At 38.3% G+C, this 20,057-nt stretch overlaps 6 protein-coding genes and 2 pseudogenes across 9 annotated transcripts; 5 read left to right on the forward strand and 3 right to left on the reverse strand.

Annotated features, from left to right (window-relative positions):
- The first annotated feature begins 150 nt into the window (after positions 1 to 150).
- Positions 151 to 3,033, forward strand: LOC104782955 (histone-lysine N-methyltransferase ASHH3). 2 transcript variants are annotated; one of them, XM_010508026.2, is made up of 13 exons: positions 151 to 507; positions 618 to 747; positions 840 to 963; positions 1,056 to 1,155; positions 1,237 to 1,315; positions 1,419 to 1,590; positions 1,688 to 1,768; positions 1,874 to 2,027; positions 2,138 to 2,165; positions 2,258 to 2,348; positions 2,443 to 2,491; positions 2,587 to 2,670; positions 2,773 to 3,033. In XM_010508026.2, the coding sequence occupies exons 1-12, from the start codon at positions 490 to 492 to the stop codon at positions 2,656 to 2,658; spliced, it is 1,098 nt and encodes a 365-aa protein (XP_010506328.2). In that variant the 5' UTR covers positions 151 to 489; the 3' UTR covers positions 2,659 to 2,670; positions 2,773 to 3,033. The 2 variants fall into 2 exon arrangements, with proteins under 2 accessions (XP_010506328.2, XP_087368067.1); XM_087511941.1 differs by having other exon boundaries at positions 170 to 507; positions 1,241 to 1,315.
- A 580-nt stretch (positions 3,034 to 3,613) lies between these two features.
- Positions 3,614 to 6,935, forward strand: LOC104782957 (methylenetetrahydrofolate reductase (NADH) 2). The gene is made up of 10 exons (XM_010508027.3): positions 3,614 to 4,336; positions 4,450 to 4,532; positions 4,627 to 4,800; positions 5,100 to 5,273; positions 5,349 to 5,449; positions 5,547 to 5,658; positions 5,810 to 5,890; positions 6,000 to 6,177; positions 6,273 to 6,607; positions 6,690 to 6,935. Exons 1-10 carry the CDS (start codon positions 3,874 to 3,876, stop codon positions 6,771 to 6,773), a joined length of 1,785 nt encoding a protein of 594 aa, XP_010506329.1. The 5' UTR covers positions 3,614 to 3,873; the 3' UTR covers positions 6,774 to 6,935.
- Positions 6,936 to 6,954: 19 nt separating this feature from the next.
- LOC147946375 (glycylpeptide N-tetradecanoyltransferase 1 pseudogene) lies at positions 6,955 to 7,699 on the reverse strand (annotated as a pseudogene). The gene has a single exon (XR_015597706.1). The product of XR_015597706.1 is annotated as a glycylpeptide N-tetradecanoyltransferase 1 pseudogene (transcript).
- LOC104782956 (putative glycylpeptide N-tetradecanoyltransferase 2 pseudogene) lies at positions 6,955 to 8,441 on the reverse strand (annotated as a pseudogene). Its single transcript, XR_015597707.1, has one exon. The product of XR_015597707.1 is annotated as a putative glycylpeptide N-tetradecanoyltransferase 2 pseudogene (transcript).
- Positions 8,442 to 9,368: 927 nt separating this feature from the next.
- LOC104782958 (methionine aminopeptidase 2A) lies at positions 9,369 to 12,163 on the reverse strand. The gene is made up of 10 exons (XM_010508028.3): positions 11,832 to 12,163; positions 11,558 to 11,600; positions 11,361 to 11,468; positions 11,031 to 11,276; positions 10,854 to 10,945; positions 10,668 to 10,762; positions 10,385 to 10,481; positions 10,162 to 10,305; positions 9,853 to 10,070; positions 9,369 to 9,761 (listed from the first exon to the last, which is right to left on the reverse strand). The coding sequence occupies exons 1-10, from the start codon at positions 11,953 to 11,955 to the stop codon at positions 9,651 to 9,653; spliced, it is 1,278 nt and encodes a 425-aa protein (XP_010506330.2). The 5' UTR covers positions 11,956 to 12,163; the 3' UTR covers positions 9,369 to 9,650.
- Positions 12,164 to 12,305: 142 nt separating this feature from the next.
- On the forward strand, positions 12,306 to 14,945 carry LOC104782959 (protein ENDOSPERM DEFECTIVE 1-like). Its single transcript, XM_010508030.3, has 6 exons — positions 12,306 to 13,391; positions 13,855 to 13,974; positions 14,061 to 14,177; positions 14,267 to 14,356; positions 14,464 to 14,571; positions 14,662 to 14,945. The coding sequence occupies exons 1-6, from the start codon at positions 12,531 to 12,533 to the stop codon at positions 14,725 to 14,727; spliced, it is 1,362 nt and encodes a 453-aa protein (XP_010506332.2). The 5' UTR covers positions 12,306 to 12,530; the 3' UTR covers positions 14,728 to 14,945.
- Positions 14,946 to 15,137: 192 nt separating this feature from the next.
- Positions 15,138 to 16,443, forward strand: LOC109132727 (uncharacterized). The gene is made up of 3 exons (XM_019245076.2): positions 15,138 to 15,417; positions 15,750 to 16,044; positions 16,186 to 16,443. Exons 1-3 carry the CDS (start codon positions 15,185 to 15,187, stop codon positions 16,207 to 16,209), a joined length of 552 nt encoding a protein of 183 aa, XP_019100621.1. The 5' UTR covers positions 15,138 to 15,184; the 3' UTR covers positions 16,210 to 16,443.
- A 158-nt stretch (positions 16,444 to 16,601) lies between these two features.
- LOC104782960 (uncharacterized) lies at positions 16,602 to 19,196 on the forward strand. The gene is made up of 4 exons (XM_010508032.2): positions 16,602 to 16,988; positions 17,260 to 17,566; positions 17,736 to 18,790; positions 18,874 to 19,196. Exons 1-3 carry the CDS (start codon positions 16,801 to 16,803, stop codon positions 18,747 to 18,749), a joined length of 1,509 nt encoding a protein of 502 aa, XP_010506334.1. The 5' UTR covers positions 16,602 to 16,800; the 3' UTR covers positions 18,750 to 18,790; positions 18,874 to 19,196.
- Positions 19,197 to 20,057: the final 861 nt, after the last annotated feature.

The raw sequence follows: 20,057 nt of genomic DNA on the forward strand, positions 1-20,057 counted from the left end.
ATTAACATACACACGACATAAAAGCAACAATATTATTATTATTTTAATGTTATTAGGTTGGTGGGCTAGTCGAAATAATTTGGATCAGATACAAAAAAAGCCCATTATGAACCAGGCCTACATAGTATCTCGAGTGTAAACTACGATTTTATCCTCAGGAGAGTCACTATTGGGGCGTAATTATCAAAGCAAAAAAAAAAGAAAAAAAAAAAGAAGCAACTGCCGCTCATTCTTCAATCTCTGTTTTCTTACTGTCTCAGATCCGCCATTGAATGTTACTTCATCTTCATCTTCTTCTTCTTCTTCTTCAACAATAATACTTAAAACGCAATTAGGGTTTCGATAACTTGAGTTTAGAAACAACAGCAGAAGGAGACTTGCTAGTTCTAAACTTCGTTCGCCTTAACTTCAACAAATTTGGTCTTACCTCTCAATAGGTCATAAAGTTCAAATTAGAGCTTTAGTCTTCCCCCCATCGATCCAGTGACCATGCCCGCTACCAAAAAGGTCTGTTTCCAATACTATCTCTCTGCTTCGTTAAAATTTTACTTCTTCATAATGTCTGAAATTTCCAATAATATATATATATATATATATATATATATATATTATCTCAGATTTCGGACAGGAATCACTTAGGGAAAGTGTTCAACAAGCTATTGAATCAGATTGGAGATTCTCAAGAATTTGAGTTGCCAGATTGGTTGAACAAAGGGAAACCTACTCCTTACATCTTCATCAGGCGCAGTATCCTTTTTACTTTATCAACTATGTTTAGAAAATTTTACATATTTTTCACTTCATATATAATTTGTTTATATGCCTTAAGCTAGTTAAAGATATTTACTTGACGAAGAAAGTCAAAAAGAGAGTTGAAGATGATGGAATCTTCTGTTCTTGCTCCTCCTCTTCCCCTGGTTCTTCTTCTTCTTCAACTGTCTGTGGCAGTAACTGCCATTGTGGGTATGCCTCAGTTTTCCAATTCTACGTTTCTTCATCTATTGTTTCAGCATTTCATGTGTTTAGGATTTTTCTGTTTTATCTGATTGTGTTAGGATGCTATTCTCAACCTGTTCCTCAAGTTGCAAGTGTGGGAGTGAGTGTAACAATAAGCCATTCCAACAACGCCTTGTCAAGAAGATGAAGTTAATTCAGGTAATTGTATCAATGGTTTTGCTCGGATTTAGTTGTTGTTGTTAGGGTTACTTGGTTTGTTATATGAGTTGTGTCTTGTAGACAGAAAAATGCGGATCAGGGATTGTTGCAGAAGAAGAAATCAAACCTGGAGAGTTTATCATTGAATATGTTGGAGAAGGTAGTTTGACTATTTGATGGTTTTGTCTCGCTGTTGAATTATATTACCAGTGTTATTAAACTTGTTTGTTTTTTTGCTTCCGGAAATCTTTTGGTCAATGTAGTTATAGATGATAAGACTTGTGAAGAGAGACTTTGGAAGATGAAACACCGTGGCGAGACAAACTTTTACTTATGTGAGATTAACAGAGATATGGTGATTGATGCTACTCACAAGGGGAACAAATCTAGATATATCAATCATAGTTGCAACCCCAATACGCAGATGCAGAAATGGTTTGTTGTTATTAGTTGTCAATCCTTAGTGCTTGTTTTCTAGTTCAGTATAGTTGAGAGCAAAGTCATCCTATGGTTATCTTTTGCTTGCAATTAGGATTATAGACGGCGAGACAAGAATCGGCATTTTTGCTACGCGTGGCGTAAAGAAGGGAGAACATTTGACATATGATTATCAGTGAGATATTTTCCTCCCACTCAAGTTTGCTTTATAACATATATCTGGTTTCATAGCTTCTGCTTTCTCGTATCTATTGAGTTGTGACACTAAGAGATAGAGCAGGTTTGTTCAGTTTGGTGCAGATCAAGACTGTCATTGTGGAGCCGTAGGTTGCAGAATGAAGCTTGGGGTAAAACCTAGCAAACCTAAGGTAGCCTCGGATGAAGCTTTTCATCTAGTGGCACATGAAGTGGCCCAGACTCAGGCTCAGCCCAATGTATGTTCAAATTTATTTAAAATATAGATCTTGTCTTGGCCATTGCATAGTTTGTGAGATTCTGTGTGTTATGAAGTCTAGAGACTTACTTTTGTCCCATTTTTGGTTAGGTGCATCAAAATGGACATATACATGCAGGTAAGTATAGATTTTTTTCTGATGTACTTGCGAGTGGAGCTCATTGCCTTTTGGTTGTGTAAGAAAAGCAATTTTGGACCACGTTTTTTCAGGAAAATCATGGAACAATCTTAGTAAAGGGAAAATATGTTCTCGTAATTGCATTGGTGAAGTGATCAGGTTATCTCGCCCCATGAGTGATAGGTATTTTTATGTACTTTTGGACTCCTGGATTAGTATTATGGCTGATTCTATATTCTTCTTCAATGTGTTCATTTTTCTTTTTTGAGATTTTCAGGTGTTTTGGCCTGGTTAGACATTTTGATGTGTATTCAAGAAAGCACTCGGTATTACACTTAGCCGATTCCTTTGTTCACCTTCGAGAAATTGGCAAAATCATTCTCAGTTTAGACCTCAGCTAACATCTTTTAACTTGCCTCAGGTAATGTTCGAGGATGGTGTTACGGAGTTTATAGACATGTCGAGGGAAGATTGGGAGATTGTAACTGTCTAATATTGTTTTGAGGTAATTTAAACTCTTATTTGATTTCACTCTACGAATGAAAGAAACATTAGAACTAACAAATGCATAGATTATTAAATAACCCTTGCTGCTATGTTTCTGCAGAGTTGAGAAACCAATATGATCTAGCTATCTTGGTTTAACTGAAGTAATCAAAGAAACGGTCGTTCGGGATCATCAGCAGTGACATTGCTGTTGCATCTAAATTGGCTGTATGTTGTACCATAATCTAATGTTTACAAAATATATATTTACTTGTAACCACATTTCTACTTTCTTTCTCATCCCTTTTGTCTCATGAGCATCTAATATGATGTCTTGCAAGAACTTTTTGGTTGTTGTATGAATAAGATATTATTTCCGGTAGTAGGTTTTGTAAGAACCGGTAATGCTATCATATCCGGTTTAGTTTTTTTTTTTGAATTTTCTATCCAAAGACCGGTTTGTTCTGTTTGCACGTGCTGATAAATAAGCTTCGTTCGTGCATCTTGTGTCGGTGTCGCCGACAAAAGCCAGTACTCGCAAAATCTGACCAGTTTTGTTTTCGCTATTTAGATTGCAATTGTTTTAAATGTAAAATGAGTTTGTGTGCTTACATAATAAAAAAAAATGTAGAAAAGTTACAAAAACATTTTACATTTGTTAATTTTGCAAAGATTAATGGTACACTGTAAAAAAAATAAACGGAAAGATTTTCTTATGTGAAACAAGTAATTGGATCAATGATATATTTTTGGTGGTAGGTGAGTGATGTGGGTGGGTGTATGGTTCTGGTTCACCAACTCAAAAAAAGCATATACAGTACATCACTGCAAGGGTTGGGGAATGATAGCGACAAGTTCTAACTGTGGTTGGTAAATCTTTTACTCATCAGTCATCACATTTCCTTTAAACAATTATGTAACTCATCTCGTTTAAATACCTTTTTGGAAAATATAGTTACATTGTCGAGTTACATAAAAATCATTTTTAAATATAATATGCATTAAAACTGGTTATATACATAGAAAAATAATTATAAAATTTTGTCTAAAAAATGAAATAAATTTAAGGAAGTGGACGGGTAAAGAGGTAAAGTCTAAAAAAAAACCCACCAAACTTTTTGGGATCTATCTCTCTGTTTAGTATTAGTATAAAACTATAAGAAGAGCCTCTGATGAAACAAACAAACTCGTCTTTTTAAAAATCTCTCTTACCACCGGAAAGATGAAGGTGATAGACAAGATCCAATCACTAGCCGACGAAGGCAAAACAGCTTTCTCCTTTGAGTTCTTCCCACCAAAGACAGAAGATGGAGTCGACAATCTCTTTGAGCGGATGGATCGAATGGTCGCTTATGGTCCAACGTTCTGCGATATCACTTGGGGAGCTGGTGGATCTACCGCAGATCTAACGCTAGACATCGCTTCGAGGATGCAGAACGTTGTTTGCGTTGAGAGTATGATGCATCTAACTTGCACTAACATGCCTGTTGAGAAGATTGATCATGCCCTTGAGACGATTAGATCTAATGGGATTCAGAATGTGCTTGCCCTTAGAGGTGATCCTCCTCATGGTCAGGATAAATTTGTTCAGGTTGAAGGTGGTTTCGGCTGTGCTTTGGATCTGGTTAATCATATTCGGACCAAGTATGGTGATTACTTTGGTATCACTGTTGCTGGTTATCCTGGTATTGAATTGTCTCTTTTTTAACAAAAATTTCGAATTTTGTCTTCTTCGTTTGTTGCTTAGAAAAAAAAAGGAATCCATTTTAACATTTTTTTGTGTGTTTGAAAATTTCAGAGGCTCATCCTGATGTTATTGGTGAGAATGGTCTTGCGTCTAATGAAGCTTATCAGAGTGATCTTGAGTATCTCAAGAAAAAGGTTTATTTTTTTGTTGTTGGTTTAATGCTTTCATCAATTTTTTTTTTTTTTGGTATGATTGTGTGTTTGAATTTGGGGTTCGTTTTTGGAACAGGTTGATGCTGGAGCAGATTTGATTGTTACTCAGCTTTTCTATGATACTGATATATTCCTGAAATTTGTGAGTGATTGTCGCCAAATTGGGATAAATTGTCCCATTGTTCCTGGAATTATGCCTATTAATAACTACAGAGGCTTCTTGCGTATGACTGGTTTCTGCAAGACTAAGGTATATAACCTTTCCTGATCTAAGGGTTTCTTACTTTTAGAGTAAACTTAAGACTTCATCTCTTAGCAATAAACACCAATTCCTGCAAATGGATAACCTTTTAAGGTGATGATATTGGTGTTGTGTTTTTTCATAAAGGTGTTTGTTTGCAAGCTTAGATATTTGGATTTAAAGAAAGTGTATTTAAAGGTTACTTAGTTTCGGAGAACAGTGTTGTCTTGAGTTTACATATGCTTTTGTTGATGGTGGTGACAGTCACATTATTAATGTAGATTTTAATGTTCCGTTTCATATTGTAGATACCAGTTGAGGTCATGGCTGCCTTGGAGCCTATCAAGGATAATGAAGAAGCTGTGAAAGCCTATGGTATTCACCTTGGAACTGAGATGTGTAAAAAGATGTTGGCTCATGGAATCAAGTCTCTTCATCTCTACACTCTGAACATGGAGAAGTCAGCTCTGGCAATATTGATGGTTGGTCTTCATTTTCTACTACCTTAAGCATCATATAGTTATTGGAGTTTCCTAACTTTCGTGGTGGTTTTGCAGAATCTTGGTATGATTGATGAGTCCAAAATTTCTCGCTCTTTACCATGGAGGCGCCCTGCAAATGTTTTCCGTACTAAAGAAGATGTGCGCCCCATTTTCTGGTAACCACACTTAGTTTCTGTTGTTCTCATTATGCCTCGCCACATATCTGAATCCCCAGAGAATATAAGACTTGAGCTTTCTTCTTATCTTTTAAAGGGCAAACCGTCCAAAGAGCTACATTTCCAGAACCAAGGGCTGGGAAGACTTCCCACAAGGTCGTTGGGGTGACTCACGTAGTGCTTCATATGGTGCACTCTCGGATCATCAGGTACTACATCATCTTTAATTGCATAACTCTCTTTCAGGATTTCATAGCAAATGGATTTCGAAAGGATTGGTCTTTATTGATTTGCTCTAGATTGTTGAATGTAACATCATCTTTTGAGCTTCTCTGCTGAAATAAATGCTTTTGTTGACAGTTCTCACGTCCACGAGCACGTGACAAGAAGCTTCAACAAGAATGGGCTGTCCCACTGAAAAGTGTTGAAGATATTCAGGAGGTAGAACATTTCTTTCACTACCACACATAAACTGCTGTTCCCCCACTTTCTCCTGTAAAAAAAAGGGCTGACACTTACAATTATCTTGCAAAAAACTGCCACATAACAGAAATTCAAGGAGCTCTGCCTTGGAAACCTAAAAAGCAGTCCCTGGTCTGAATTAGATGGACTCCAGCCAGAGACAAAGATAATAAACGAGCAACTGGTAAATATCAACTCCAAAGGCTTCTTGACCATCAATAGCCAGCCATCAGTCAATGCCGAGAGATCTGATTCCCCAACTGTTGGTGAGGAATCAGTCCCGTTCTGTTCTCATAGCAAATAGTGTTTCAGAGTTTTGATCCCAGATTCATGGATACTTGTGCTTGTGTTTGGTTTACAGGATGGGGAGGTCCTGTTGGATATGTATACCAAAAAGCTTATCTAGAGTTCTTCTGCTCAAAGGAGAAATTAGATGCAGTGGTGGAGAAATGCAAAGCTTTGCCATCGATTACTTTCATGGCCGTGAACAAAGGAGAAAACTGGGTATCCAACACCGCACAGTCTGATGTGAATGCAGTTACTTGGGGAGTTTTCCCGGCTAAGGAAATCATTCAACCAACCATTGTCGACCCCGCTAGCTTCAAAGTCTGGAAGGATGAAGCATTTGAGACTTGGTCTAGAAGCTGGGCTAACTTGTACCCTGAAGCCGACCCTTCCAGAAACTTGCTCGATGAGGTAAGCTCTGATCGGATTAGTTATTGCTCTTGACAATGGTTTATTTATAAAATGACTAATGGACATTTGATCCAAAATGCAGGTGAAGAACAGCTACTATTTGGTAAGCTTGGTGGAGAACGATTACATCAATGGTAACATATTCGCCGTCTTTGCTGATCTTTGAGAAAATCTTAGAAGAAACAATTACAGTATATCGTTTCCTACTGCTTTCCTGATTTGCTTTTGTAATTTCTCAAAAATATTGGGATTTTGGTTCTTACATCTTTTTACCACTACAGTATTGATTTGCCAATAATGTTATTGATTATAAGCATCTGTTTCACTACCTTAAAAGATCCAAAAACAAAACCAAAACACTGTAATGTTATTATGACTTTATAGACAGCAAAAGATGAAATAGGAATCTAGGAATAGGAATCTAGGCTTAAACTTTCCTCTTGTTCATATTAGTTGCAAAAGATATCTAGGAATATGAATCTTAGGCTACACATTGGTTTAATGATCATTGGTTGCTCACAATCAGGAGTTGTAGGAGTTTTAACAGTACTAGAGAACTAGACCAAGTTCTGATGGCTTCAGTGAACTTCCCAAACGGTAGTTATAGAGATAGTAGTGAAACAGTTCATTTCCTGGAGTAAACCTCAACTCTTTGAAGAAACTCTCATTGTGCATCACATCTGACACGTATAACAGATCAAAACCTTTTTGCTTAAAGATGATTAGTGCATCCTTCATCAGCTGGGGAAACGAGGTTACTGTCGCGACATTGTAGTAAGAATAAGCACATTCCAGTGTTGTGTATTTCTTGTTGCTGTTGATAGTTGCAGGGACACTGTAGAAGCTGCAGAAGTCAGTGACATCATGAGTTTCAGGGCTTACAACTAAGTAACTGTAGATGACATTTTCCCGGGGGAGGAGCCAGTGCTTGACATCGTTTTCATCAAAGTCAGCCGCAACTCCAAACTGGCAAAGGTAGTTCCTGAGCAACTCTGTAACAGCTGGGACATCACGTCGTTCCATTTCCCTAAATCCAGGAGTGATTGGTGCATCTGGTAGCTTGTTAACTTTGATGGCCATGCTCATAGTCATTCTTCCACTAAGACTTTTTATCCCAACATCGATTATTCGGGTTCAATAATCTTCCCCAGTATCGGCAGGTGGTAAGTGGTCTAGAAAGTACAAGATATGAGGTATAAGTAGCTTGCCATATATTCTGCAAGTGAACCCTTCTAGTCACCTCCTTGATCATGACAGGAGCAAGTCCCTTAGACCTGAGCTTCTTGTGAACACACAAGAAAATGATCTTTGCCATTTTAATAACCTCATCACGCACCCTGATTCTTACTGGCACGCCACCGATGAAAGCAACTAGTTTCTTCGAGGTCTTGACGCGGACTCCAATGTGCCAGCTCTGGTAATAACCAGGTGGACACAATGCCCACCTTAGAAACTCTGTGGAGTAATCAGCCTTGAACGCTACTTCAGAATAGTTTTCTTTGAAAAAGTTGTAAACCTCTGAACACACATCATCAGAGTTCAAATCGGAGGTGGTCCATTCGAATTGACCAGGAAGGTTATACGGCTCTTGCTTGACCTTAGACACCAAAGTTGCGGGCTCTATTGGGCCTTCAGGCAAACTAGTGTCCTGGATATCCTTAAGCTGCGCAACAGGTTGAGTCTCCCAGAACTTATGGGTCTCTGAACACTGCTGTAGTAACCTTCCAACTATGGTTTGACCTAAAGTATCGTCCATGGGTAACTGAATTTGTAAGTTCTTGGCATCAGCACCTCCTAGAGTGTCCTTCACAGGATTCGGTTTTGGATATGACATTGTGATGTTTCGTCTGCCACAAAAAGTTTGATGGCTCAGTCATGATGAATACGCAGCGTATTAAGCTAGCAAGCAAAAACGCACTCTAGCAACAGCCATGGATCAAATTTTGAAAACGAATAAGAAAGCTACAGTATGAAGCACAAAATTAGTGAACCCTAGCTATCCCAAAATCTCCAGCAACAATAATACACAAATGCTTTTCGATTTTGCAAAATTGTAAACAAAATCGAGTATCGGGTCTATAGATAGAGTTAGAATAATCTGATACACAGCCAGGAATGAAACAAGGAAAATAACCTAGAAATCTGAGTCCAGCGAATAGTATCAACAGTGACAAATTGCTTACCAAAAGCTCCGGGTTGAAGTGCGAGAGCAAGAATCGGAAGTAGGTCACCGGAAAATAGTTGAGCTACGATCGGAGGATACTGAGAGCAAACATAAATTGGAAACTTCTGGAGAAACAGAGAGAGAGGGGCGAGTCCTGAAAGATGATGATGACTACTAGGACGACGCGGAAATGTTCAGACGATTTTGCCCCTAAGGTTCCGCCTTCAAAACTTACCGTCAGATTGAGGTGAGTCCACGTGTCATCATCTGCCTTTCAAACTTTTGGCGCCACAACTCCCTCCTCAAAAAGACCAAAAATATTCAATTGGTCAAAACCACAAACGGAGACCGTCCGTTATAATTGACGCTCTTTATTGGGCCCATTAGGCCCACTTAACTCCCACTAATTCTTTCTGAGAGTTATCACTTATCACTTATCACTTATCACTTGTCAGTATCACTATCAGTATAATTGAGTCATTCAAACTGACAAACTTGAAGACTAATGTATTTTTCAAAAAAAAAAAAAGAAACATGAATGTTAAAATAACAAATAGGAAACTATGTAGATAAATTGATGAAGATTGCAGAGAAGGATTTGATAAGCTTTTATGATTAGAATCATATTTCAAAGAACATATAAATTTAGAGCACAAGAGACAAAGACTTACAATAAAAGGCTTGAAAAGTGTTTTAAAAAAAGTGACGGAAGAAAGCAAACTTATTATACTAATGACGTATACAAGAAAGAGTTGAATTCTCGATGTAGATGCTACATAGTTTGGTTCTCATCCTTAACTCAACAAGAACAATTAGAATGAAAACAAACCATTTGCCAGAAGCAAACTATGCCACCAAGTTCTGCAAAAATAAGCTATTTCAATAATCGTCTCCTTTGCAAATAACCTCTTTGCAAGTTGGCCGCAACAAGATTGTATGCTCAAACTGAGAAACATAGCTTCCTTTCACATCACAAACTGGAGGACATGGCTACAAATAGCCCAAAGAAACCAACTTTCATCAAAAAAAAAAGTTCTTGAACAGAAGGATCAGAGGATATACATAGTCTTTAGGAGTTTACCTCAATTATGCCAGAATCACAAAGATTTTTTAATGCCATCAAGTATTTTGTTTCACCAAGACGGTCCAAATAGCGTCTGCAGAAGGCTAGAGTGGAGAAGTTCTTGTTTATGGTAGCAAGGAGTTGTTTCGCTCTTGGTAACCTCAAAGGGACATGTCCCACATCGTAGTTTTTCATGTAATGGCTACACTCCAAGTCTTCTCTCACATATCCTTTCCCTGCAAAGATGACACGAGAGACAAACCACTTTATTGCTGCATTCTCAAAATCTACATTTCTTGTAGTTTGATATGTGAGAATTGTTCTTACCGGTTGATCCAAAAGTTTCAATGGCATATAGTTCACCCTCTTCCATTTTCGTCTGCTCGCCTCCTCTAACATTAGGAACAGATTTTTCAGCGTGTATCCGATAGCGTCCAATGCTGTGCCCATTCAGATTTCTGATACTTTTGACTGCCCACAAAGGACACAACATTGTTAAAGTTTTCTGATACTAATCCATATAGAAACTACCATTGAAGTAATCAGTTACCTTGGTATACTTTTCCATTGATTTCAACCTCATAAGACTCCATGACCTCCTGAATTGCAGCACCAACATCACAGAGCCGGACATCTACCCCTGCTTCCTGAACCAACAAAGGACTTACTAAGTTGGATTGAACAATAAAAAGATGCAAAACGAAGAATCTCAACGTGGTTATAAGAAAATGATGCAAACTTCAAAGTAGAAGTCGCTACAGAATGAATGGCTGCATTCACCATAGCCGAGAACAGAAGAATCCCACAAGTTGTCATAGAGACAGAATGAGTACCTTAATACCAGTATATGTTGCTTCACGCGAGGCTGCTAAAAGAGGATCAAACATAGGATTGAACGCAACAGTGAAAGCAGAATCCACGATGTGTCCTGCCAAAACAACATAATCATTGTTTTTGTGGGACATTTTACATAGAGGGACAAAAGAGATAGATAGAAATGTTTTTTGTTCAGATCATACCATCGATATGTGTTCCAAAATCCAACTTCATCACATCATCATACTGAAGGACAGTCTTATCTCCAGAGTTTGGTGTCCAATGGGCAGCAACACTGGAAAGTTCAAGTAAATCTGAGCCGCGTTGATCGAGTCAAAGATCAAAGAAATGCAGAAAGAATGAAAAAAGGTAGAACTAACTTATTCAGAGAACACCCTGTAGGGAATGCAATACCAGCTTGAAGACCATTCTCTGATATCAACTTACGAACAGTGTCCTCTAAAGTCTCACAGAGATCAATCATCAACATTCCAGGTTTCAATATGCTTCTCACATACTTCCTAACTTGACGATGTACTTCCGCTGCTTGGCGAAGAGAGTTATATATCGGTTTTTGCAGCCGCTCCATCTCTCTTTTCTCCTCAGATGTTGTCCTCCACAAATGACTGCATTACAATACTATAGACTTAGTAGCTAGAAAGACAAAGTGTTACATAGAATCTAGTCTAGACAAGGTAATGTGAACTTACTCATCCTTGTAGTGTTGGATTTCACCTTCAGGAAACTCACCAGAAGGGTAGAGCTCAAGAACAGGAATTGAAGGTGGATCAGTCTGTTGAAGAGAATTCTTCTTCTTCCTATTAAACAATCATCATCAGATTTTTTTGAGCAAGATCATCAAAGCAAAACACCGAACAATCTATAGTACTCAAAACAATGTTCTCACTTGCTTTTACTTTTCTTCTTTTTCTTCTTCGTTGAAGTCTCAGCTAAAATGAAAAGACAAAAGTATTAACCAACCATTAAAAAGGAAGAGACTTGAGAAACTCAGAACCAACTTGACGTAGACTAGTTACTCGAAAGTTAGCATCTTTGATGACATAAGATCCCAAATTCCCATCTAATTTATAATAATCAAGAACACACTAAACCATCTTTTGTTCCCTCATGATTGCAGAATTGAACCACAAGATAAATCAGAAACACGAAATGGTTTTTACCTTTCACTTCATATTCTTCTTTCTCATCTTCATCAAGATCAAGATTCTTGGTTAAGTCAGAAGCTAATTGAGTCTCTTTTCCATTAGAGGACTCGGCTTCAGTATTATGCTTCTCATCCTCCATAGCTTCTACTTCTTAGTTTCCTATCGTCATCTCAACAAATTCTAAACAAGGCACACACAGTATTGTATATGAGAAATCGTACCAAGCAAGCTCAATGAGAGTTGCCGAAGAAAAAAAATTCAGAAAACGAAGAAGAAGTCAAAGTCAAAGAAAAACATAAAACGTTTTACAAAATTGCAAATTACCCCAACAAAACTTTCATATGTACACATTAACAAATAAACAACCCTCCACATTAAAACTTAACGCTCCTTATTGGGCCCCAATATTAATAGGCCCACTAACATTAATCTGGCTTATCTTATCTGATTAATTTTTTAATTAAGAAAGCAATTGAAAAAGAAAAAAAAAAACCTATCGATAATACATACATTCACGGACAAGAGAACCGTTACGCTTGTGAAAGCATTATGTAACGGCTAGTTTCCTAATTGTCTCTTCTTCTCTAATTCGTTCTTCCCCCTTTTCTCTTCGTCTAGGGTTTCGAAAATTTTCCAATCCGATTTGAACAATTCCTGTTTCTAATCGGAACCAAAGTCTCCGGTGATTTTTGAAAAAAACCCGACCCGATTGTAATGGAGGCGAAAATCAGCCGATCTATGGCACATCCATCTACACCGGCGATTACTGCTCCGACGCCTGTTCCTCCACCGTCGACGAGGCGACCGAGAGTGAGGGAGGTGAGCTCGAGGTTCATGTCTCCCTCTTCCTCGTCGTCTTCGTCATCTTCCTCCTCTTCCGCCGCCGGAGATCTGCATCATCACCAACACCAGAGGTCGACTTCGGCTCAGAGGATGAGACGGCAGTTGAAAATGCAAGACGGCGACGAGAATCGTCCTACCGAGACGGCGCGTAGCTTAGACTCGCCGTTTCCAATTCAACAACTCGACGGGGGTAAAAACCCTAAGCAGCAGATTCGATCTAAGCCGTTGAAAGAGAACGGCCACCGTCTCGACACTCCAACAGCGACGGCGATGTTGTTGCCGCCTCCGTCTAGATCGCGGATTAATCAACAGCGTTTGCTTACCGCCTCCGCCGCGACGAGGCTTCTCCGATCAAGCCTATCTTCGTCTACAGACGGTGAAGAAGACAGTAACAGATCCAACGGCTCAGATCTGTTTCCAACAATCAGGAACCAGGCAAAGGTTTTGAACACTCCCAACGCCTCACCTCTTTCTCGATCCCTGAGTTCCGACGATGCTTCCATGTTTCGAGAGGTAAGAGCTTCATTGTCGCTTAAAAATGGGGTTGGTTTGTCATTGCCTCCGGTGGCTCCTAATTCGAAGATTCAAGCTGATACAAAGAAGCAGAAGAAATTTTTAGGACAACAAGCTGATGTACATTCTCTGAAACTGCTCCATAACCGCTGCTTGCAATGGAGATTTGCCAACGCAAATGCTGAGGTCAAAACACAGGCTCAGAAAGCACAAGCCGAGGTCAGTTTCTGCTTTTGCACAGTATCAGAGTTGTGTTTGGTATGTAGATCCAGTAAAGTTTGAAACATTAACATAAGCAGAAATCTTTGAATTGAATCTCATATCTGTATTCGGTAGATAGATCAGTATGATTTTGACATTAACATCAGTGTTAGAAGTGAATTGCACAATACCAGAGTTGTGGTGTATAGATCAGTATGATTCTGACATTAACATCAGTGTTAGAAGTGAATTGCACAATACCAGAGTTGTGTTTGGTGTATAGATCAGTATAATTCTGACATTAACATCAGTGTTAGAAGTGAATTGCACAATCTCAGAGTTGTGTTTGGTGTATAGATCAAAGTTTGAAACATTAGCATCCGTCTTAAAAATGAATGTGGTTTAGGTGATGGTAATTTTATGAATTAGGACGAAGTAGCAATAAGTCTCTACCTTTAACTGTAAAGTGTTGTTCTTGCAGAGAATGTTTTATTCCCTTGGTTTGAAAATGTCAGAGTTGTCCGATTCTGTACAGAAGAAACGCATAGAACTCCAACGTTTACGGAGAGTTAAGGCTGTTACAGAGATTGTAGAGTCTCAAGTAAGTAAAATCTTAAATTTCAACATTTGAGCACATATGTATAGTTTGTGATACTTTGTGACTAAACTATATTTAACTCTATGCAGACTCCCTATTTGGAGCAATGGGCTGTCCTTGAAGAAGAATTCTCAACTTCACTATCAGAGACAACTGAAGCGTTGGTGAATGCTTCATTGCGTTTACCTCTGGATTCAAAAACTAAGGTATATATTGTTTTGGTCTCGTCAACTAGGTAGAACACTGTTTCATTTTTATATCTTCTGTACTAAACATTTGCATTCTTATTAACCAGGTTGAGACTAAAGAGTTAGCAGAAGCACTTGCTGTCGCTTCAAAGTCTATGGAAGGCATTGTGCATAACATTGGAAATCTTTTGCCTAAGGTTAGCAAAATACAATCATTGTGCATCATATTAAACAAAATTATTTACATTTTTCCTAGACAAGCAGCTGTTGAAACTGAGACAACTTCTTTTGATGTATTTTGCAGACACAAGAGATGGAGACTTTGATGTCGGAACTAGCAAGAGTAAGCAGCAGAGAAAAAGCATCAGTAGAAGATTGCAGAGTTGCACTGCTTAAAACACATTCATCACAGGTATACATACACATACATACATTTTGGGGATATAGCCCTTTGTTTCCTTTTTACTTTATGTAATCTTGAAGTGTTTGTTTTCTTCTGCAGATTGAAGAATGCTATCTCAGAAGTCAGCTTATCCAGCACCAGAAGAAATGCGTTCAGCAAGAGTGAACAACTTCGGTTTGATGATTTTTTCCCCCAGAAGGGTACTACTTATACAGTAAAAAAGCGAGCCATAGTTAGCATAGTTACTACTATCTCTTCGGTTTGGCTTCGAACTCATCATAATCTGTCTTCTTTACATACCTGAAATAACAATTGAATGTGTATATATACATCAGTTGTCTTGTAATAATACGTGATTGTCAATGATCCATTAGTTTTGTCTCGAGCAGTTAAGTAATTGAAATTTGGATGTTTCAAACTTTCGACAACAAATCTCATCAAACACTTTTAGTCGAGTTATAATTAAACCAATGTAAACCGGGATTCTATCGCGATAGGTCATAAACAGGCCCATTAATGTTGATCTGGCCCAAATTTCCAACGATGAAGTCAATGAAAACGGACGGCTCTGATTTATCCTTTTTGTTGAAGGCGGCGGTGAGATTATAAAAGCCCTTTTAGGATGAGGAGTTTTTTGAAGCAGAGGAAGTCTAAGAAGGAAACAACAATGGCGTTGAAGTTTCTGAACAAGAAGGGATGGCATACGGGAACTCTCCGCAACATTGAGAAAGTATGGAAAGCTGAGCAGAAGCACGAAGCCGAGCAGAAAACGTTAGAGGAGCTTCGTCTCCAAATCCAACAAGAGAAGGAGCGTTCTGAGCTTGGCGAAATCAAGGAACAGGCCGGTCTCGTTCCGTAAGTTTTTCTAATTCTCCACCCTTAATTAGTTTCCAAATTCGATTTCAATTGGTATATATATAGTTCAAATTAGGGTTATTTTGGTATATATAGCAAATTAGGGTTATTGATTAAAGTTTGATGTTTCGAAATATATATCTTTTACATTGGTGTTAAGTGATTGGATTTTGTTAACCTTTGAATGATGTAAAGACTATCTGAATTTGATACCAATCGGTCTGTAGTCGTGATTAGGCGATAAAGTTCGAATCTTAGTATATCTTAAGTGTCTGTTGGGAGTTGTTGAGTGTTTGTTTTTTAACCTTAAGTTTTGTTGTTTATTCCTGTAGGAAGAGGCAAGAGAGAGTGGAGTTCATGTATGATTCAGAATTATTAACAGTGAAAGAGAATGCCAGGAGTTCAGGACATGGTGTTTCGTTTCAGAATCAAAATCAGCGAGCCACAGCTGATGCTAGTTGTGTTACTACTACTACTGCTAAGAACAAGAAGCAGAAGCAGTCGGTTCCTGGTGCCTTATTTGATGATTATAAGACTAAGACACACTTCGCCAATGATTCTTGGCGCAAATCCCACTCCGACCCTTTGCTTCTCATCAGGCAGCAAGAGCTGGCAGCTCGCAAATCTGTAAGTTACCTTTTTCTTCTTTCTTTACTTCACTTCACTTGTGTGTCTCTCTCTCTCTCTTTGAGCTGTTGCGATTTTTAATCGTGGTTGATTTGGATTCTGCTGCTGACCTATTGGATTGTGTTTCTTCGTCTTTTACAGGTGAAAAGAAAAGTGAGAGGATAATGATGGAGCGAGCGACGTGAGAAAAACATCAGCGTAGAATGTTATGGCATCACAATCAATCTTCATAACACACAATCTCTGATTGCTTTCTCCGAAGCATACTCTTTAGTGAAACAAACAAAGCTTTTTTTTAGTTTGAAACAGTAGTTAGTTGAATTTGTAAATACGCCCCTTGTCTTATAATGTCAATAATCTTTTCCATTATTTTATCCAGAAACCAGAATTTAGCAGAAACAGATGTGACGTTGAGTATTTGGGAGTTCCAGGGACAAATTTCAACAAGCAAAGTGAGAATTTTCCATTGGACTTAACCAAGCTAAACCGGGTCCAATTAGCTTAGATATGCGGTTTAGTACGATCGTTATTTTCATTAAGAAGAGGCCCATTAACATGAGGCCCAAACATAACATCACCACCACGGTTTGTAAAAAACAGACGGTTGTGATTTCATCTCATTACTGTATTTAGTATATACGGCGGCGACGGAGCAAATAAAATTTACAACCCTCGACGAGTGTGTGCGATTGAACGAGAAGACAAGATTTTGGATTTTGAAGCGAGAGGAGGACAAACAAAAAGAGGAGAGTAGCCATGGGGATGAAATTTCTGAACAAGAAGGGATGGCATACGGGGAGTCTCCGCAACATCGAGACCGTATGGAAGGCTGAGCAGAAACAAGAGGCCGAAGAGAAGAAGCTTGAGGAGCTTCGTCTCCAGCTCTCGCAGGAGAGGGAGCGTAATGAGTTTCGCGCTCTCCAGGAACAAGCCGGTCTCGTCCCGTAAGTTTCTCTTTTTTTTCCTTACCCACGATCGCAATTAATTTGTGTCGTGTCTAATTTGGGAATTAGGGTTAGCGATTTGAGTTTTTAGCGTAGAATCTATATGATTCGTTTTCTTGTAATTTGATTAGTTTAATTAACGATTGGCGATTGAATCGGTGATTTGAAGTTGTGGATCGTTCTGAAGTCTTATACTTTTATGATTAGAATCTTGGTGATTTGAAGTTGTGGGTTTGTCTAAAGTTGTGAACTTATTTTAATTATGTTGCAGGAGACAAGAGAGATTGGAGTTTCTGTATGAATCAGGATTAGCTGTAGGGAAAGGGAGCAGTTCAGGTCATGGTGTTTCGTTTCAGAAAGAAGAGCAGCCTTTAGCCAAAGCTGAAGCTGGTAATAGTGCTAGTGAGAAGCCTGATCCGTCAGCTCCTGGTGCGCTGTTTGAGGAGAAGGTGCAATCTGCTAATGATTCTTGGAGGAAACTTCATTCTGACCCTTTGCTTCTCATCAAGCAGCGTGAGCAGGATGCCCTTGCCAAAATCAAGAACAATCCTGTGAAAATGGCTCTTATTCGCAAATCTGTAAGTTTATTTTGTTCCTCTTTTTTCCTATGTACGTGGATGGTTTTGTGTCCTGCTTGAGTGTCTCTGTGTGTTTGCAATTCAAATTGCTTTCATTGGATTTCTTTTACGTTTTCGTCTTTCTTTTCTCTACAGCTACTGACCTGTTGGAAAGTTTTCTCTTTTACAGGTAGAAGAAAAAGGAAAGGGTAAAGATGGAGACATAAAGGAGCACAAGAAAAAGCATAAGCGTAAAAGTGGAAAGCATCACAAGAAATCTTCATCCAGATACAGTTCTGATTCGGAGGAAGATTCTGATGAAGAGAATAATGAAAGAAAATCCCACTATCAGAAAACGTCAGGGAAATCCCATGACAAACACTATGAGAGACCAAGGTCAGATTCAGAGGATGAGTCAAAAGGAAAAGGAAGTCGTGATAGGCACTATGGGAGAAGAAGGTCAGAATTGGATGATGAGTTTAAAAGACGAGAAAGTAAGGATAATCACTATGAGAGACGAAGGTCAGATCTGGATGATGAGTCCAAAAGAAGAGTAAGTCATGATAAGCACAATGAGAGACGAAGGTCAGATTTGGATGATGAGTCCAAAATTAGAGAGAGTCATGATAAGCACATTGAGAGACGAAGGTCAGATTTGGATGATGAGTCCAAAAGCAGAGAAAGTCATGACAAGAGACGAAGGTCAGGTTTGGATGACGAAGCAAAAGGAAGAGAAAGTCATACAGAAATTCGAGCCAGTGAGAAATATAGGAATCACTCCCCTAAAGGCAGTTTGGAGAGGGAAAACATTAAGAGTTATGGTCAAGAGGATAAGAAAAGGAAAATAGAGGATTTAGACAATGGAGAGCGTCCCTCTAAGGAGAATGAATACCAGAATAGACGCCGGAAAGGTGGCTCTAAGCTATCAGAAGAAGAGAGAGCTGCTAGATTGAAGCAAATGCAAATGGATGCTGAGGTACACGAGGAGCAAAGGTGGAGAAGAATAAAGAAAGCTGATGAGACTGATGCAGTGGAAGCTGATAAGAACAAAGTATCCACGGGCAAAAGCTTTTTGGACGATGCGAATAAAAGTGTGTATGGAATTGAGAAAGGCGGGAGCTCAACTATCGAAGAAAGCGTGCGTCGAAGAAGCTATTATTCACAGCGTGGGACTGCAGCTGAAGGCAATGCGTTTCGCCGCTGATGATGCAAATATCGTTACAACACAAGGCAACACATAACAAGGTTTGTTTCTCTTAAAACTGGTTAGCAAATTTTGGTCAGAATGTTGAATCACACTTCTTCTGACATTGTGTTTCTGATTCCAGGTTATTATTGTCAGAGAAAATCAAGCTCTTTGATCTTTGGATACGTGAGGACGACTGACTAGGTAAGGCCCATTGGCATAGCCCATTGTGGATGGGGTGGTCCAGTCTTTTATCTCCGAAGCGAGCGTGGGATTTGAATTGTGTATTGTGTAATATTAAGTGAGTGGGACGTTGAAATGAGGTGTATGAGTCAATCAATACCCGTGACATGTAGTTAAGCATAATACTCCAAGATTCCCCTTTGGCGTTTTTAAAGAAACCACGAGATGAAGCCACTCTCTTTTGTCTTTTTGATAATTTATTTATTTTCTTTGTTTTTTGTCCATCTTTTCTTTCGAGTATAAAGTTTATTATGTCCAGAGATTTAAACAGTTCAAGTTTGACCAATTGAAATTTGAACTAGGGTCGTTGCCGTGTTATAAATTTTGAGTTGCAGATGAAAAGCAAAATATAAAAAGTTGATGGAGAAAAAAAAAAGAGAGAGAGGAGATTTTGGTTTATAATGGGAAACATATTGACGTGTGAGATTTGAACCTCTCATATTTTCAAAAGATTCGGCAATTCGGGGGGTAGAAGCTTGGAAGGAGGCTTCACGTGTAGGCATAAATGTACAATGATGTCATTTCTACACTTTATCACGTCGTTGTATTACGGAATAAATCAAATGTCAAAAATAAAAATCAATACAAATGTTTTATTTTTGGGATTAATGTTTTTTTATTGGTAGAAGTTTAATTTTGTTATTATCTTTGACTTTGCAAGCAAGACCAAAGTGCGAACCTACAAGTAAAGAAAAAAGTATAGATTATTTAACCATTTGACAATATATATTGAATCGTACGTATTACTCTTCATTTGGAAAATTTAGAAGACTTGTACAAAGTACGAAGCCAAAATATTTAAACATCACCTAACATAGTTTTGTAAGCTTCTTAAATTTAGCATTTATTCTTATAAAATGAAAAATTGTTATCAGTACGGACAATACATGCAACCAATTTGGACCTTCTATAAAAATATCTATTGTCTTTGTAGGGGTGCACTTAAATTCTTAATATTAGAAAGAAAAAAAAAACTATTTAAAAAATGGTGTACCAGAAAACATAATATTGCAAGAAAAATGAATATAAATCATATAAAATATTATGGTGAAAAATAAATAAAAAGATAGACAATTTTGTACG

Source organism: Camelina sativa, chromosome 4, assembly GCF_030686135.1.
Source record: "Camelina sativa cultivar CO46 ecotype springtype chromosome 4, ASM3068613v1".
Taxonomy (NCBI): domain Eukaryota; kingdom Viridiplantae; phylum Streptophyta; class Magnoliopsida; order Brassicales; family Brassicaceae; genus Camelina; species Camelina sativa.